Raw genomic sequence first — 17,535 nt, 5'->3', positions numbered from 1 at the left:
TATGGATATATGAGAGAAACCTTATCCTGGTAACGCTACGGATGCGGCCCGCTTTGTGGAATGGTCACAAATGTTGTGACTTATCACATATTTTTTGGTATTAAGGAGTCACAAAATGAAATTAGGAATTGGCTTGAAGAAATTTAGGAATCTTCTTTAGCATCTGATGAAATTCAGTTTTTGCATGTTGTTAGAGAAAGTAGTAGTCTAGTTGTTGTTGTGGCTAAGTGAGACAAAACAATTTGACAGGTGTATGGTTTAGTTCTATAGTGTTTGGTGTATTTTGTGGAAAATGATGTAAAGTCTCTTAATTGCCCTTGTGACTATAAGATTTTTCTTTGTTCATAAAAAAATGATGTCTAAACTTTAAAAGAGCCTATTGTTGAGATAAACACTATATTTTTCACATCAATTGTCCTACTCTTATGTGAATCTAATAAAATACTAATCAACTAGTAACAACAATAATAATCAAGTAAGGACACAAGCAATTTTAACGTGGAAAAACCCCCTCAATGTGAGGAATGAAAAACCACGGACTGAAGTCAAAATCTCCAATATAATCAATAATTGGTTACAACGAGTTTCCCCTAGTCACAACTAGAGGCATACATAGTAAATATCTCAAGATTAACAATCTTGGCAATAAACGGCAATAAATTGAGAAGAATAAAATTAGAAAAATCTCACTTGAAGTGACAACCAATTACCCAGTGTACCTGACTATAGGTAGCTCAAAACGAAATCTCCATCATCCATATTGGAGATCCTCGTGTCAAGAACATGCTGTCAAAATTTCAGCTCGATCACACTACGGATCGATCCCTAAATAGCTGAAAAACATATTGGTCGGAATGCAAAAAACTCTAATTTTCTTCTGTCATTTAAATCACTCTCGATTTGTGTAAAATCTACCACCGGCTACTGTACGTTTTTGTTTTTTAAAAAAAAAAACTAAAAGCCCAAATAGGCCATTTATTGGGCTTTCACTTTAAGTAAAATAACCCAACATATCTTCCCCTATTTCACTTTGTGGAGGAACTAGTCATTCCCGTGGCGGAACGACAAAATTCAAGCTGCTCTCTTAGTAGATTCTTTGTCAACGTATCGGATCCATTCTTATCAGTATGTATCTTCTCAAGCTCAAACAATTCATCATTCAAAGAATCTCTCATCCAATGATACTTCACATCTATTTGCTTCGTTCTGAAATGAAATGTAGCATTATTACCAAGATGAATAGCACTCTGATTATCATAGTATATCACATAACTTTGTTGCTTGAAGCCAAGCTCCTGTATGAAGTGCTTCATCCACAACATCTCTTTGCAAACCTCTGTTGCTACAATATACTCTGCTTCAGTTATAGAAAGTACAACATACTTCTACAACCTTGACTGCCAAGACACTGCATAACCTGCAAATGTCATCGAGTAACCGAAAGTAGACTTTTTATTGTCTAGATCTCCTGCAATATCTGAATCAATGTATCCAGCAAGTACTGGCTTTCCACCTCCAAATGTGAGCTTTGAACTGGAAATGCCTCTCAAATATCTCATGATGCACTTGACTGCCTCCCAATATTATTTTCCTGGATTGGACATAAAATGGCTAACAACATTAATAGCGTGAATAATATCAAGTCTAGTACATACCATGGCATACATCAAACTCCCAACTGCTAAAGCATAAGGGATCTGATTCATATCTTCCTTCTCTTTATCTATAGAAGGACTTTGTTTGCTACTCAGTTTGAAGTGACTGGATAAAGGAGAATCAACCGATTTCACTTTACTCATGTTGAAACGTTCAAACACCTTCTCTATGTATTGCTTCTGTGACATATATAAATTCTTGGAAGCTTTATCTCGAACTATTCTAATTCCAAGAATTTTCTTTGTTGACCCCAAATCCTTCATGGCAAAGGATTTGCTCAATTATTTCTTCAACCTTTCAATTCTCGAAACATTTTTGCCAACAATCAAAATGTAATCAACATAAATCAATAATACAATAAAATCATCATCAGAAAATTTCTAGACAAAAACATAATGATCAAAAGTAGCCTTTTCGTAGCCTTGCTCCCCTATAACTGATTCAAACTTCTCGTACCACTGCCTCGGTGTCTGTTTCAACCCATAAAGGCTTTTCTTCAATTTACACATCAGATGCTTTTTGCCATTCTACTCAAAACTCTTTGGTTATTCCATGTAGATTTCTTAATCTAAGTCCCCGTGAAGAAATGCAGTCCTAACATCTATCTGCTCAACCTCTAAGTCAAGGTTAGTTGCCAAACCCAGAACTATACGTGTAGAAGACATCTTGACAACTTGAGCAAAAATTTCATCAAAGTCGACACCTTTCTGACTAAACCCTTTGACAACCAATATCGCTTTGTAATGCGGATTTTAGGTATTTTTTTCATGTTTCACTCTATAAACCCACTTATTTTTCAGTGCATTTTTTTCCTTTAGACAATTTCACAAGCTCAAAAGTGTGGTTTCATGTAAAGACTCCATCTCATCTTTCATGGCATCAATCCAATCTTTTTATGCTCATCTTCTATGGCCTCTTCATAACTATCAGGCTCTCCCCCCATCAGTCAATAATAAATATCATTAGCTGAATATCTTGTTGACGGATGTCAATCTCTGACAGATCTCCTAAGTGAAACATCTATAGGAACTTTTGTTTCTGACAACTATTCCTGAACGCTGTTATCTGCCTCAACATTTTGAAACTCTCATCTGCATTAACAAACTAATCATTATGAACCTCATTTTCTATCTATAGAAGGCTATGTCAAAGAAACTGAACTCAAATCAATCAAATCATCATTGTACTCATACTTTGTTTTATCTGTCTTCTCAATGTTTATTATCGTTAGTGTAGGATTGTATCAGCAATAACAGAAGCACAAGGATCATCTAAGCATTCAAATTCACTAATTTTGGTAAAAATTAAGCATGCTCTTGTAGAAAAACAAGGGAGTTTCAAGACATACCTCTTGTAGAACTTCTTCAAAACTCCTTCTCCAGCTGCTATCCTCTCCAAATCTTGTTGTAGACCACCTCAAGATCTTCCCCACTATTCTCTTGGTGCTCTAGATTGAGTTGTGGGACTCAAAACAAGCTTGAATCAAGGGATGAAGGAGAAATGCTCACTGCAGTGATCTTGTTGAAGAACTCTTTCTTCAATCCGAATTTTCTCTGAAATTCTCTATAGATTGCCTCCCAGATTTTCACTCCAATCTCTTTATTATATTGCAGATCAACATGCAAAGGAGAGACTTGCATGAGTTGCAACTCGTGCTTGGAGAAGACAAGGCCAAGAAGATGCATTATGTGTGAGCTACTTCAAATATGGATAATGGAAAATCTTCATTTTCCATTTAAGTGTTTTATTTTCTAATTTTCAAATTTTATCTCAAAAATCAAAATTTGATTTTATAAAATCTATTTTGATTTTAAAAATGAAAAATTTAATTAATTTCAAATTAATTATTAAATAAAACTTAATTAATTTAATATCAAATATTAAATTAATTTTAACACATATCCATCTTTATATATTTAAATCATATTTAAATATATATAAATTCTCCTATTCCGTTTAATTCTCAAATTAAACATGTAATTATATCTCATATAATTACTAATTCCTTTACTTCTAATTTGAACGTTTCAAATTAACTTATCACGCTATTCTAGAGCTAGTCCGTTATGAGCTAGTAGAGAGACCTCGTAGACCTACAGATCATGGGCTCCAACGATCCAAGATTAATTGGCTAAACTCATTAGACCAAATTAATCTCCATTTGTTAACTAATGGGTCACTCCACTAAAGCCCATAGTTGCACTTCCCTCACTGTAGATATATTATGTCCACATGATTTAACCATAATCAGCAAGTCGACCCTTCATAGGTTGTTTGTAATAACGACTGGGTTAAATATGTTTTACCCCGAGATTACGTCTTATTCCTCAAGTCCCTACCGATCCTCTAATGACCAACTGGTTTGTGATCCAATCACTAAACCAAACTCTCTCAGCGCAGTGAATGGGTGAGGCCCCTTGTTCAAGACCTGGATTCAGTACTTGAGAGAACAACCTTTCTTCTATCCCTAAATCAGGTAGGCGTGAACTCCGTCTTGCACCCTATGTCCCCAGCTATCTATCCGATCTTACCCCTGAAATGGGAGTCTTATTGAGCCGGCGCTGTTGAGCCAACCCTCAACTATGCAAATCTAAGGGCAATCCCGAATAAATAAGAGTTCATAGTTAGCTCAGGATTAAGATCGAGTTACCTAGGTCATCTAGGTGAAATAGTCAGTCTTATACAGTAAACAGTGTTATAAAGTAAGAGTGACTTATTTCTTGGTCCTAATCTTATGCAAACTCATTGCATAGGACGCCCCCACTCCTCATGTCATAACATATACAAATTAGGATCACATCGTATGTAGTACTTTACAACTCTTTGTAACAGCTACAGAGTAAGCCGCATCCAATGGTGTTACCAGAATAAGGTATCCATCCTTATTCATGTACCGTAGATCGTTTTTACTATTTACTCGAACCTGATCCACTCTTATATCTCCACATAAAGTTCAAGTACTCATATAATAGTCACGGGTCTTAGTTTATTGAATTTAAACTTTCGTACAATTTATGAAATCAATAACAAGTATATTAATTATAGAAGATGTTTATTATTTTACAAACTACGAGTTTTTAGGACATAAAACCCAATAGTTTGGTCTTTAACAAACACGAAATCTTGACTTCTTATGAGCTTCTTCTATACTTGATCTCACAATCTATAACCAAACTCATCTTGGTCATAGTCAAGAAATACACATGGTCTAGTCTTTACATCAAGCTTCGATTTCTCATCTTTAGGAACATGAACAAAAGCGTTACAGCCAAAGATACAAAGGTGATCATTAGATATATCCTCATTTGACCATATTCTATTCGGAACTTTTGATCCCAAAGGAACACATGGTGTGAGATTCCAAACATTTACAATTGTATTCAATGCTTCACCCCAGAATGATTGCTATAATTGTGACTCTGATAGCAAACATCTCATTCTCTCAACTAGTGTTCTATTCATTCTCTAAGCTATCTCATTTAGCTGAGGAGTCTTAGGAGGTGTCTTTTAATGTCGAATATAATGATTTCTACAATACTCATCAAAAGGTCCACAATACTCACCTTCATTATCAGTTCTAATACACTTCAACTTTCTACCAGTTTCTTTTTCAACGAGGACATGAAACTGTTTAAACACTTGTAACACCTGATCTTTAGTCTTCAAGGTATAAACCCATGTTTTCCTTGAATGATCATTAATAAACATCACAAAATATGATGCACTTCCAAATGTTTTTATGTTCATAGGACCACACACATCATAATATACCAAATTTAGTAAATTTGATTTTCATGAATGCTGAGATGACTTAAAAGTAACTCTAGTCTGCTTTCCTGCCAAACAATGAGGACACCTTTTAGGGGTGTACTCTTTATATTAGAAAGATTATTTTTCTTGGCTAATATCTTCAAACCCTTCTTATTTATGTGACTGAGTCTTTTATGCCAAAACTCAATACTCACTTCATCCTTCACTGTATTTATATCACAATTAGTGATAGTAACCTCTATATAATACAATGAGGAATGTTTCTCTCCCTTAGCTACCACCATATAGTCTTTAGTAAGTTTCCATTTACCATCATAGAAGGTATTGCAATAACCTTCATCATTAAGCTTACCTATAGAAATCAAATTCATGTGAATATCAGGAATGTGCTTCACATTCTTCAAAATCAGCTTAGAACCATTCTTTTTCTCCAAGTACATCTTCGATGCCACCTGCTTTTACTGATCCATCATTACCTACCCTAACACTGTCAAAATCATCAAGTGTATAGGATGCAAAGAAATCTCTCTTTGATGTAGCATGAACTTAGATCCCGTTGTCAATCACCCAACTACTCTGTTGTGTAGCAAGATTTATAACATCACCGTCTAACCGGATGTAAAAATCTTCGATGGCTATAGAAATTGTGTCTGCATCATTGTTATCGTCATTCTTCTTTTCCTTGCCTTTATCATTTTTATTGCCTCTTTTAAATTTCTGACAATGCTCCTTTATATGTCTTCTCATATGACAATAATGGCACTCAATAGTTGCAAATCGGCCACTCTTACTTTTGCTTCTATCTTTGTCCGTCAGACCTTTGCTCTTACTTCCCCCCCCCCATTCTTTCAGTACAAGAACATATGATTGTGAAGAAGAGCCCTGTGACTTTCTTCTCATCTCATCGTTCAATACGCTATTTTTACTAAGTCCATACTTAGTACACCAATTAGGGCTGGGTTCGATAAGAAAGTTCTAAATGTCTCTCACAAGTCCGGTAATGTACCAAAAACCCATAACCCAAGTATCTTATCCTCAAACTTGATATTCATCCTAGATAACTGACTAATGATACCTTGGAATATATTCAAGTGATCTAACATGGGTGTTCCATCTTGATACTTCAATGCCATCATTTGTTTTATCATAAACATTTTATTATTACCAATTTTAAAGACACATAGCGACTCAAGCTTGTTCCTCATAGTCCGTGCATGAGTTTCTTCACCAATATGGTTTACAAAATTATTTTCTACCCATAGTCTCATAAACCCACACACTTTCCTATAACATCCCATTCTTTATCAGTTTTATCATCAGTCTTCTCTTCAGAAAAAACTAGAAGATGCAAATCATTTACATATAAAATATCTTTCATTTTTCTTTTCCAAACTTGATAATTTGACTCGTTAAGGGTAATCATCTTAGCTAAACTAGTATCCATTATTAAACACAAGGCAATTGCAACTAATTTAACCAAGGCTCTGATACCACTTTGTTGGGATAAACACTATATTTTTTGCATCAATTATTCCACACTTGTGTGACCTTAATAGAATACTAATCAACTAGCAATAACAATAATAATCAAGGACACAAACAATTTTAACATAAAAAAACCCCTCAATATGAGGAATAAAAAACCATGGACCGAAGTCAAAATCTCCACTATAATCAATAATGGGTTACAATGAGTTTTTCCTAGTCAGAACTAGAGGCATACACAGTAAATATCTCAAGATTAACAATCTTGGCAACAAATGGCAACAAATTGAGAAGAATAAAATTAGAAACGTCTCACTTGTAGTGACAACCAATTACCCACAATATCTGACTGTAGGTAGCTCCAAACGAAATCTCCCCTATCCAAATTGAAGACCCTCGTGTCAAGAACACGCTGCCAAAATTTCAGCTCGACCGAACCACGGATCGATCTGAAAAACGTTATTGGTCGAAATGCAAAAAACTCTAATTTTCTTCTCTCATTTAAATCACTCTCGGTTTGCATAAAATCTACCACCAACTGCTGTACATTTTTGTTTTAAACAAAACCTAAAAGCCCAAATAGGTCTTTATTGGGCTTTCACCTTTAAGTGAAATAACCCAACACCTATATATATGTATATTTTTTTTTTCTTCTAGTCTTGCATGTAATAGGTCTTGAAAACTACCAGAAGAAATAATAATAAGTAATCTAAATGTTTGTATGACAGACTTTTAATTTAAAGATGACATGCATATGTAATTTTTAATCTCGTCATTATGGTTATTTACTTCTGGTTAATTTTGTATATTATTATTGAATAATTAGTTTTCTCGATATAATGAATTATCGAATAAATAAACTCCAACAAATCCAGTATAGGAATAAATAGAAAAGAAAAATACTAATATGGATTAGAAAAATACCCTAATTTACTTTAACATCCTCCTTCAAACTCAAGGTGGTAGAGGAACAATCAACTTGAGTTTGTGAAATGATCGTATAAAGGTGATGACGGAAACTGAAGATAACTCCCGTATCAAATCACGACATATCTAGACTAGAGACAAAACCCACGAAAAACTAAAATACAAAGAACTTTTGGGCTGAAAATGGAAATAAAGATCCTCATAGAGAGATTTAAAACAAAACCCACAAACTGATTTGGAAAGAAAATAGAGACCCTTAAAAATCAGAAAACATAACAGAGGTTGAAACTGAAAAACAAGAACATATAATCAACTAAGTAGGTAAACCAAATTTGGCATCAACGGAGGCAGAGATCAAACAAAAGCTATGGGTGAAAAGTATAAGCCCTAGGATTTGTGGCTCTGATGACATGTTAATTTTGTATATTATTATTGCATAATTAGCTTCTTCAGGATGCAATAAATTGTCGAATTAATAGACTCTAATAGACCCAACAAGGAAAGAAACAAAAAAAAAATACTAATATGGAAAATATAAATTACGAATGTAGCCTAATTTACTTTTAACACTTGTAAAACTTATACCTCATTCAACATGAGTTGGAAGGGATGTTAATATTAGTTAACAATCAGTCCGTACTTTGTTAGGGAATTTGTTAATTTCCGTTTAGGTTGTTTTATGCTTTTTTTGTTTACAATTCGTCTATAAATTACCCTGTAAACCCTTTTCTATTAAGGAGGAAAATCACTTTCACCTTTAAACATTAGAGAAGCACCAAATATTTTTACACATTAGAGAAGCACCAAATATTTTTACACATTAGAGAAGCATCAAGTATTTTTACACATTAGAGATGCACCGAGTATTTTTACACATTAGAGAAACACCAAGTATTTTTTTTAAGAAACTAAGACCAATTTTTAGCCTTAAAAAGTTCCACTCTTCAATCCCACAAAAAAACCATTTCAATTCCCTTTAAATCCTTAAACAAGGTCCTTCCCAATTCACAACGTCCCTCTGTTAATCCGTCCAACATGGAGGTCGACGGCGTAGCCACGGCGGCACCTCATCTGAGGAAATTCTCTCTTCCGGTCGACTCCGAACATAAAGCCACCAAATTCAACATATTCTCCGTCCCAGCGCCGCACATGCGAACGTTTCACCTTTCCTGGATGTCCTTTTGCGCTTGTTTCATTTCCAGTTTCGCGGCGGCTCCTCTGCTTCCGGTGATCCGCGACAATCTCAATTTAACCGATACCGACATTGGAAATGCCGGAATTGCTTCCGTCTTCGGCGCTGTCTTCGCTCGAATCGTGATGGGTTCCGCCTGCGATTTGGTTGGACCACGTCTCGCCTCCGCTTCACTCATTCTCATAACTTCGCCGGCGGTTTATTTAACCTCAATAGCCTCATCCCCTATTTCGTTTCTCCTCGTCCGATTCTTCACAGGCTTTTCCCTCACTACATTCGTATCAACCCAATTTTGGATGAGCTCAATGTTCTCCTCCATTGTCGTCGGCACCGCCAATGGCGTCGCCGGCGGCTGGGGAAACCTAGGCGGCGGCGCAACACAGTTAATCATGCCGTATGTTTTTGCCATCATCGAGCACATGGGCGCAGCGAAATTCACTGCGTGGAGAATCGCTTTCTTCTTCCCAGCTCTACTCCAAACACTTTCGGCCTTCGCCGTTCTCCTCCTCGGTGAGGACACGCCGGATGGAAACTTCCGGCAGCTTCAAAAAACAGGGGAGAAGGCGAAAGACAAATTGTCGAAAGTAATGTACCATGGGGTGACGAATTACAGGGGATGGATTTTGGCATTGACTTATGGGTATTGTTTTGGAGTGAAATTGACGATTGATAATGTAATAGCGAATTACTTCTACGATAGGTTTAATTTGAATCTGCATACGGCGGGGATAGTGGCGGCGAGTTTTGGGTTGGCGAATCTGTTTTCGAGGCCGTACGGCGGAGTATTGTCGGATGTGGTGGGGAAGAGATATGGGATGAGAGGGAGACTGAGCTCTGTGGTTGGTGCAGACAATTGGAGGAGTTTTGTGTGTGATTCTTGGATTGGCTAATTCATTAAGTGCTTCCATTGTGATTATGATCGTTTTTTCAAGCTGCTTGTGGACTTACTTTTGGTGTCGTTCCTTTCGTCTCTCGAAGGTACACACTATCCACTATTCTTTTTCTTTTTCATCTCCTTCTTAAGGACAATGTTTTAATGAAAAATGTGTGAAGAACTAGTATAAAAATACTTAATCTCAATATTTTACAAATATATTGATAAAATATCTACGATATCTTTTCACTTAGGGATGTATCGATATATCAACAAATATTTGAATCTTTGGTGACAGGTCATTAGGAGTAATATCGGGGATGACAGGTGCGGGTGGGAACATGGGATCGGTGCTGACTCAGCTGATATTCTTCAGAGGCAACAAATACAGAAAAGAGAGTGGAATAACTCTAATGGGAGTGATGATAATAGCTTGCACTCTTCCAATTGTATTGATTTATTTTCCTCAATGGGGCAGTATGTTATTTGGGCCTTCCTCCAAAATTGCTTCAGAGGAAGATTATTACTTGTCCGAATGGAGCTCTGAGGAGAAAGCCGAAGGCTATCATATGGCTAGCCTTAAGTTTGCTGACAATAGTCGAACTGAAAGAAGCAAAAGCCTTAAAGGAACTGCTCATGCCGATGATTCCTCCTCCACTCATGTTTAAATAAACAAAACACATTTCCTTTTTGGGCCATTTACTGATCTTGGGCTTAAGGCCCATTTCGTAAGCCCAATCCTCAAAGGCCCAGCCCATCAACAATGTGTCTCGTTTTCTGTTTCTTTTCTTTTAGGTCAGGTGTGAAACAGTCTTAGTTAAGTTGCATTTAGGTTTTTTAGTTTAGCTAAGGAAGATAATAGTTATTTGTTGGTATTCTTGTCTATAGATTCTATGTTAAGTTCAAATTAATAAAAAAAAATATCTCATATAAGTTTAGATCATATTATGAATAGTCATAAAGAGCATTATTAAAACATTATGTAAAGTTAAAACATCCACAAGTAGCAATCATAAAAAAATACTCATCCAAACATTTCCATATATTTGCAAAAATATTCCAACAAAATGATATTTAAAGATGTCACGTCAAACACTTGAAATTTATAGCATCTATAATTTCGAGTAATTAAAGATTTTGGTCATATATATTTTCATATAAAAAAAAACAAACATGCAAACAAACGGTCCCTTAGTATAAAGTCAAATAGATGAATTGGGGCATGGAAAAAGTGAACTTTAAACTCTAATCTATTCCTCAAGTAGAAGAGACTAGAACTTCTCGTTTAGATACAAGAGAACAGAACACTAAACCACTAAACAGAGTGCGTGTAAAGTATAAGCAGCAGATCTTAGGAGCCACAAAAGCCTGTAAATTAGGATATTAATTACAAAGGTAAAAGAACAAAAAAGCAATGCCTCGCGTGCAATTGATTCCTCACGATCCTTCCTCCACTATCACCGCCATTAAACCCTCAACCAATTTACCAAAGAATAGAAGAGTAGGCCACCACTTCAACTCATTACAACTTCAAAAACTCTTCTCACTGAAGTAAAAGAAATCAATTTTGAGAGATGGGTGGGGAAAGTTTTGAGTCACTTTGTTTGTACTAATTGGGAAATGAATTACTGATGGATTCAAAAAAAGCCAACAACCATAAATGCTTTTACAATCATCACCTTCCTACATTTTCCAAAAAAATAAAGAAAAAACTGCAGAAGGGAAGCTAAAGAAAGAAAAAACAGAAAGAGGGCAGAGAAAACACAGAGAATTAGTAGCAGACATGATCATGGGACCTTGCGATTCTCCTAACAGCGCCGCTACCCCTTCTCAGGCAGTAGTCTATGCTAGTAGGAAGAAGTGGGGCTTGAGATTTACCATAAGAATTCCAACATAAGGAGCTTTGAAAGTCTCTGGATTCTGAAGATGGCTTCAGCTGGATGTCAATGAGATCAACGTCTACGCATGGGATTTGGCTGCTACAGGCTAAATGAATAGGCTGTACTGTGTAACTGCCTATGATTTGATCGTATGTTATGCCTGAAATTGCAACTGCTCCTGTTTGGTTCTTGCATTTGTACTTGTCACAATAATATTGGTCTATCATAATTGGGACCTTTACATCAGAAACTTGGATGTTTGAAAATGATACATTCTTCACTGACCCAATTCCTCCCTGTTCCATATTCCATCAAATCCAATCAGAACCGTCTGATTCTATCGTCACAGGGATTATTGTGTTTGACTTACAAACTTTAGCCCATCCCCAAACTTGTAACATCTCTGATTCTACGTAATTTCTATCATTAATGGGAGAAGTAAATGACTAGAGAAGGAGAATGGTTGGATATATGCACTATGTTATACTCACTTTTTACAAAACGAACATATGAAACATTTTTTATAAAGCGCGTCATTTTATTCTATCTACGTACTTACTTTTCTCTACTTCATCGTGTTAAATCAATCCATACTTATTCATTAAAGTTATTTACGTTATAATCATCATTTTCCAATTAGTGTTCGCAGAAAAAACTACATAAAATAAAAATCCAGAGTTAATATCAAGAAATAAATGACACATCCACCATAATTAAAGGAGTAGATTTGTAGTTTAACTTTAACCCTTTTTCTTTTTACCTGCCAGGTCTTGATTCTCACTCCTGAAAGAGTGTTTTGAATTGAGATGTTTTGGACAACAATATTGGAGACACATGCAGCACTTTTATCTTTCCCAAGTCCGCCTAAGCTGTAATTATAGGCAAGAAAATAATCTTTAGTGCTGAATATAATAATGTTTAAGAAAAGTTGAGCAAAATCAAGGACATAAATAATATTCTCTACAGGAATTAGCTTTATGGAAAAGTAAAATTGATGAGGTTTATATTTTTACCTTATGCCATGTCCAGGGCCACAATTGATATGATGAATGTGGATGTTGGAGCAACCAGTCTGAATGGAAACACAGTCATCTCCTGTTCAAATAACAAATCTTAAAATAAGTTGGTTCTGTTGTGTAGTCCAGTTTCTTCGTGGTATAGCTTTTATGTGCTATGGCGATCAAAATATTGTTAAATGGAGGTAACTTTGTAACCTCTATGGAGTTATTTTACCTCATAATTTTCCATCCTTAAATATACAAGAGAGAAGATGGGTGAATTTGAGTAAAACCCTTGTTTTCCAAGAAAATTAAAGAAAAACTAACATAAATCTAAACACGTGACAGTTAGTCGTGTGTTTGGAAAAACTTTTTAAGAAAATGCTTTTAAATAAAATTAATTTTTTAATAAGCACCTTTGAAAAAATCAATAATAGAAAATGTGTTTAGTATAGCTTATTGAGTGATTTTATATGACCAAAAGTAGTTTTGAAAAAATCTAAATAAATAAGAAATGGTTCGAATAAATTGGATCAATTTAAAAACTTTTTTTTTTTTTTTTTTGTGAAGAAACACTTAAGAGATGAGTTATCAACAAATGGCTTCAAAATGTTTAACCGAGAATTCTCAAAATATGATCAGAAATAAAAATATATATATGCATATATATACACACATATATAATTGATAGAATCACTTTTAAATATAGCAACCAAACAAATTTGTTATTTAAAATAATTTTGAAAACATGTAATATATATTAACATTTTTATCGAAAATATTATTTTCACAAGTGTTTAAATTAGAAGATACACCAAACAATCAAAATTATAGTTTTCTACTTATTATTTTAATCATTTTATACTATTTTTATATCTTAAAAAAGTATTTTTGAAATTTGAGTCGATTTTCTTTTTCAAAGCACCACTTTCTTGTGTCCTCAAAATTATAAAACAGAAAAAAAAAGGATCAAGTTAAAAGGTAAACTCTTGAAAGGACAACAAAATATTATTAAATAAGGGATTTGAATTAGCTCGGTTCATACCACAGCCAATGTTGGAGTGTTGAATCTCGACATCTTGTGTGTTCTGCAGGTGAATACCGTCGGTGTTGGGGCTGTTCTCCGGCGAAGAAATGGTGAGATTGTCAACTTTGACGGTGCCGGAGTTGTCAAATTTCAGATGGCATTGTGGACTGTTTATTATGGTGATGTCACGAACTGTCACATTATAACTGGAATAAAATCTTAAAGCCTGTCATTTATAAGCAAAGAAATAAAAAAAATCCCAATTAATTTCAGAACAAAAAATTGTAACCATAAGCAAAATGAGAAGGAAAGGGTAAGAAAAGTTTACAGTAGGCTTCATATCTGGAATGTGCTTCAACTTCTTCTGCAGAAACAAGAATAACAAGAGATGATTGCTAAAATCATGATCTCTCAATGTAACTAGCGTAATTTAATGAAGATAGAGTTGGTTATTGAGGAGGGGGCAAAAAAGAACTAACTTTGTTATTGTAGAATCTAGAGAGAGTCCACCAATTAAAGCCTTGGCCATCCACAGTACCAGAGCCTTGAATGGTGAAATTATGTAGCCATTTGAAATTCAGCCATTGAAACAAGCTGGATTTGGGCCATGAACTTACTTTTGGAGGCGCCAATACAGCTCCATCAATCTGCTTTGGAATTACAATTCCCAATAATTATCTTATCCTTTAAACTCTAAGCAGCACTAAATTCTTTTTTTTTTAAAAAAAAAAAAAACGATCTGTTGCAAGACAAGTCACAGAATATACATTTTGTCTTTTTTTGTTAGATTCTCAAATATACCAAAATCCTGAGGAAGAAGAAGAAAATTGTACAAACCCGAAGAACAAGCTGAGGCAAACAAGGGCCATTTAGAGTTATGGGTTTGATAAGAAACTTGTATTGTGATGGTATTTCCAATGTAGCTCCTGGACTCTCGCATGCAGCTTTCCATGCTGCTAAAAATGCCTGCATAGAATGGTTTTTAAAAGTTCAAACAGTACACGAGTCACCATTTCTAGCTCTATCTGTTTTTTGAGGTTGTTTTGGACAATTTTTACCTTGGAATCATCAGACACTCCATTGCCCTTTGCTCCAAAAGACAAGATATTAAAAATGGTGGACTGATTTTGATTGTAATCAGGAAGTGGAGCTGGTGCAGGGCCTGAACCATTGCCATGGCCAGCACCCTTTTGTTTCTGATGCTTGCTCTTCTTGCTGTGATATTGCTTCCTTGCTTCCACTCTAACTACAGAAGAAGACACCAGCAAAGAGACAACCAAAAACGAAAACAGTGAAAGAGTTAAATTCTTGCTTCTTTGTTTCATCTCCAAAAGCACTATTATTTCACTTTTACCACTACAGACTTTAAGCTAAGTTTCTATTGGAAGCAGGGTGGTGAAGTCTTCAGAATATATAGAGAATTCAAGGCCTGTCATGTTAAAAAAAAAAAAAAAAAAGCAGCCCATTGTCCAAAAATAAATTACCTATTGGCATCTAATGGCAATCAAACCCAGCCAGCTCAAAAAGAATAAACATAAAGTAAACTCCATCTTAAGCAAGTGAATCGTATTATAGTTAGTGAAAGTTGTAATTATTTATAGCACGTTTGTTTGTTTGTATCTTGTGTACAAAATCATGAATTAGCCAAACTACGAAACCTACCTACGGCACAGCAAATGGATAATGCATTCAAGAGTGAATCTTCTGAAATACAAATAAATTAATCATATAAAATTATAATAACAATCATGCACTCGTTGGCTTTGAATAAAATTAATCCCTATCTGTAAGGAAAAATTCTTAAAATTGCAAATGATGCTGTTCTGTTGACATGGCATCTTTTGAATAAGAATTTTGGACATATACTTATACATATTATATTACTTCACTTTTTGAAAAAGATACCAAGTATTTAATGTAGTTTTAGCTTTTAGGTTCTTAAAATTTTTAAGAATGCTTTCTAACATAAAGCTAAACCTCATGACTGAAGTTTTCTGATTCAATTAAAGACCTGGTAAAAGAAACCAATTATTTGAGAAAACTTACCTTACTTTCTAAAGAGTAGAAAAGTGTTATAGTTAATTGAATATATTATACATATTCTTTTGTTTGGTTGAAATATGCTTTAAAATTTTCTAAAGATAGGTAGGTGAGTTTTGGGATAGTTTTTTAAAGGATAAAATAACTCCTAAAGTTTCAATAGTATTTGGTTAAATGATAAAGAGTGCACGAATTCTAAAACTACTAAAAAAAAACCCTCAAGACTTTTAAGAGAACTACTTAATTAGTGTTGTTTGTTTGAAAAGTGTGGGGAAAAATTGGTTTTCATTTAAAGAACACTTCATTCAAAAGTCATCCCAGACTGATCTTTAAAATATTTTTAGGTGTGTTCAGAGCACCCCAAACTGATCTTTAAAATATTTTTAGGTGTGTTCAGAGCACATGATTAATACCTTTCCCAGATAAGTATTACTTTCAAATTCATTCCAAGTTTAAAATAAAAAAAGCGAACTTCATCCTTACAAACATTTTCTCAAAGTATAAGCATTGCAATTTTTACCCCTTAAACTGGAGTGTACTTTCTTCCCAAAAGTGAAAATTGCAATATTTATCTAAATTTAGGATTCAATACGATGAAATTAAAAGTTTAGAGTGAATCCCATTGATTTCCCCCACATTTTCCAGTCCTTGGAGTAAATGTACATGCCAAAGTAGTTGCAGGACATAAACAATTTAAACTCAATAGCAGAACAGATTAAAAATGAACTACTAACCTCCTGACTCACGAAAACCAAAATGCAGATTCATCAAAATCATAAAATATAAAAAAGATTGTCAAAATGACAAGTAACATAATCAAAAGCACCAAGCAGAAGGGGTTACTGGGTTAGTGGCCTATCAGAAGCCCCATTATATAGAAAAAGAGTCAAAAGACAGATAAAGAACAAACTCTATAGAGCTAAATGGAGAATAAATAAATAAACAATATCCACTTGGTACTGTTAGGAGAGGGAAAAGGAGGTGGGTGTTGTGGTATCTTTGTTGTTTAGCGAGTAAAATTTAATTAAGCTTGAAATCATGGGGGTAGTTTATATAGTTGAATACCTGGAAAGTTCTATAAAGAGAGATTTGTAGCGGAAGTGGCTTGCACGTTGATGGAACTGTAAATTCAACAAAGATGCGGCTCCATCGCCATTTATAATAGTGAGTGACCTCCATTTGGCTCTATTAGAATCTACCCACCTGGTTAGCCGTCGCACGCGGTGGGCCACTCGATGGCCCGGTCGGTGCCCACTACGGCGATCTTCTTCTTTCTTTCTTCTCTCTGCTATACCCAGTTTGTGGTCGGGGTTGAAATGGAATTTTGGAGACTACTTTTTTCTATATATAAAATTATAACGGTAGGTAAGCTATACTAAACTACAGAGGTCCTTTTTGACAGTCGGAAAAGTGAAAAGGCTGCTGCTGCTGCATGCTGCAGAGTAGCCATGGCCGAGGGCCCGAGGTTGAAGAAAGAGAGAGATGGGAGATCCTTTTTTAGGTTTGGGCCTTGTGGTTAGCCTCTGGCCCAATCATCGATTGGGCCTTTCGTGATTTCTGGATGTTACAGCCTAAAAGGCCGTTTTATCCTTTTGAGAGATATTGGGCCTGGACCTTCCGAATAGTTACGGCCCAATTCGTTTGCGTATGATTGGGTATTTGGGTAAGTTAGCTACATACTCTAT

General features: G+C 35.0%; 2 protein-coding genes across 3 annotated transcripts; one reads left to right on the top strand and one right to left on the bottom strand.

The window, feature by feature from the left end:
* The first annotated feature begins 8,740 nt into the window (after window positions 1-8,740).
* Window positions 8,741-10,702, top strand: LOC120081932 (high affinity nitrate transporter 2.5-like). The gene is given in 4 exon segments (XM_039037116.2): window positions 8,741-9,860; window positions 9,862-9,957; window positions 9,959-10,009; window positions 10,204-10,702. Coding segments are annotated over 4 exon segments (1,503 nt in total). The 5' UTR covers window positions 8,741-8,874; the 3' UTR covers window positions 10,574-10,702.
* Window positions 10,703-11,504: 802 nt separating this feature from the next.
* Window positions 11,505-16,756, bottom strand: LOC120080902 (Pectin lyase-like superfamily protein). 2 transcript variants are annotated; one of them, XM_090315730.1, is made up of 9 exons: window positions 16,585-16,756; window positions 14,869-15,056; window positions 14,648-14,776; window positions 14,290-14,457; window positions 14,139-14,174; window positions 13,829-14,036; window positions 12,799-12,880; window positions 12,546-12,654; window positions 11,505-12,081 (listed from the first exon to the last, which is right to left on the bottom strand). In XM_090315730.1, exons 1-9 carry the CDS (start codon window positions 16,625-16,627, stop codon window positions 11,677-11,679), a joined length of 1,368 nt encoding a protein of 455 aa, XP_090171856.1. In that variant the 5' UTR covers window positions 16,628-16,756; the 3' UTR covers window positions 11,505-11,676. The 2 variants fall into 2 exon arrangements, with proteins under 2 accessions (XP_090171856.1, XP_038891503.2); XM_039035575.2 differs by lacking the exon at window positions 16,585-16,756 and having other exon boundaries at window positions 14,869-15,673.
* Window positions 16,757-17,535: the final 779 nt, after the last annotated feature.

Source organism: Benincasa hispida, chromosome 7 (genome assembly GCF_027475165.1).
Source record: "Benincasa hispida cultivar pf3 chromosome 7, pf3_genome.v1.1, whole genome shotgun sequence".
Taxonomy (NCBI): Eukaryota; Viridiplantae; Streptophyta; class Magnoliopsida; order Cucurbitales; family Cucurbitaceae; genus Benincasa; species Benincasa hispida.
The sequence above is the reverse complement of the archived record's forward strand: the minus strand, read 5'-3'. Positions and strand labels throughout refer to the sequence as shown.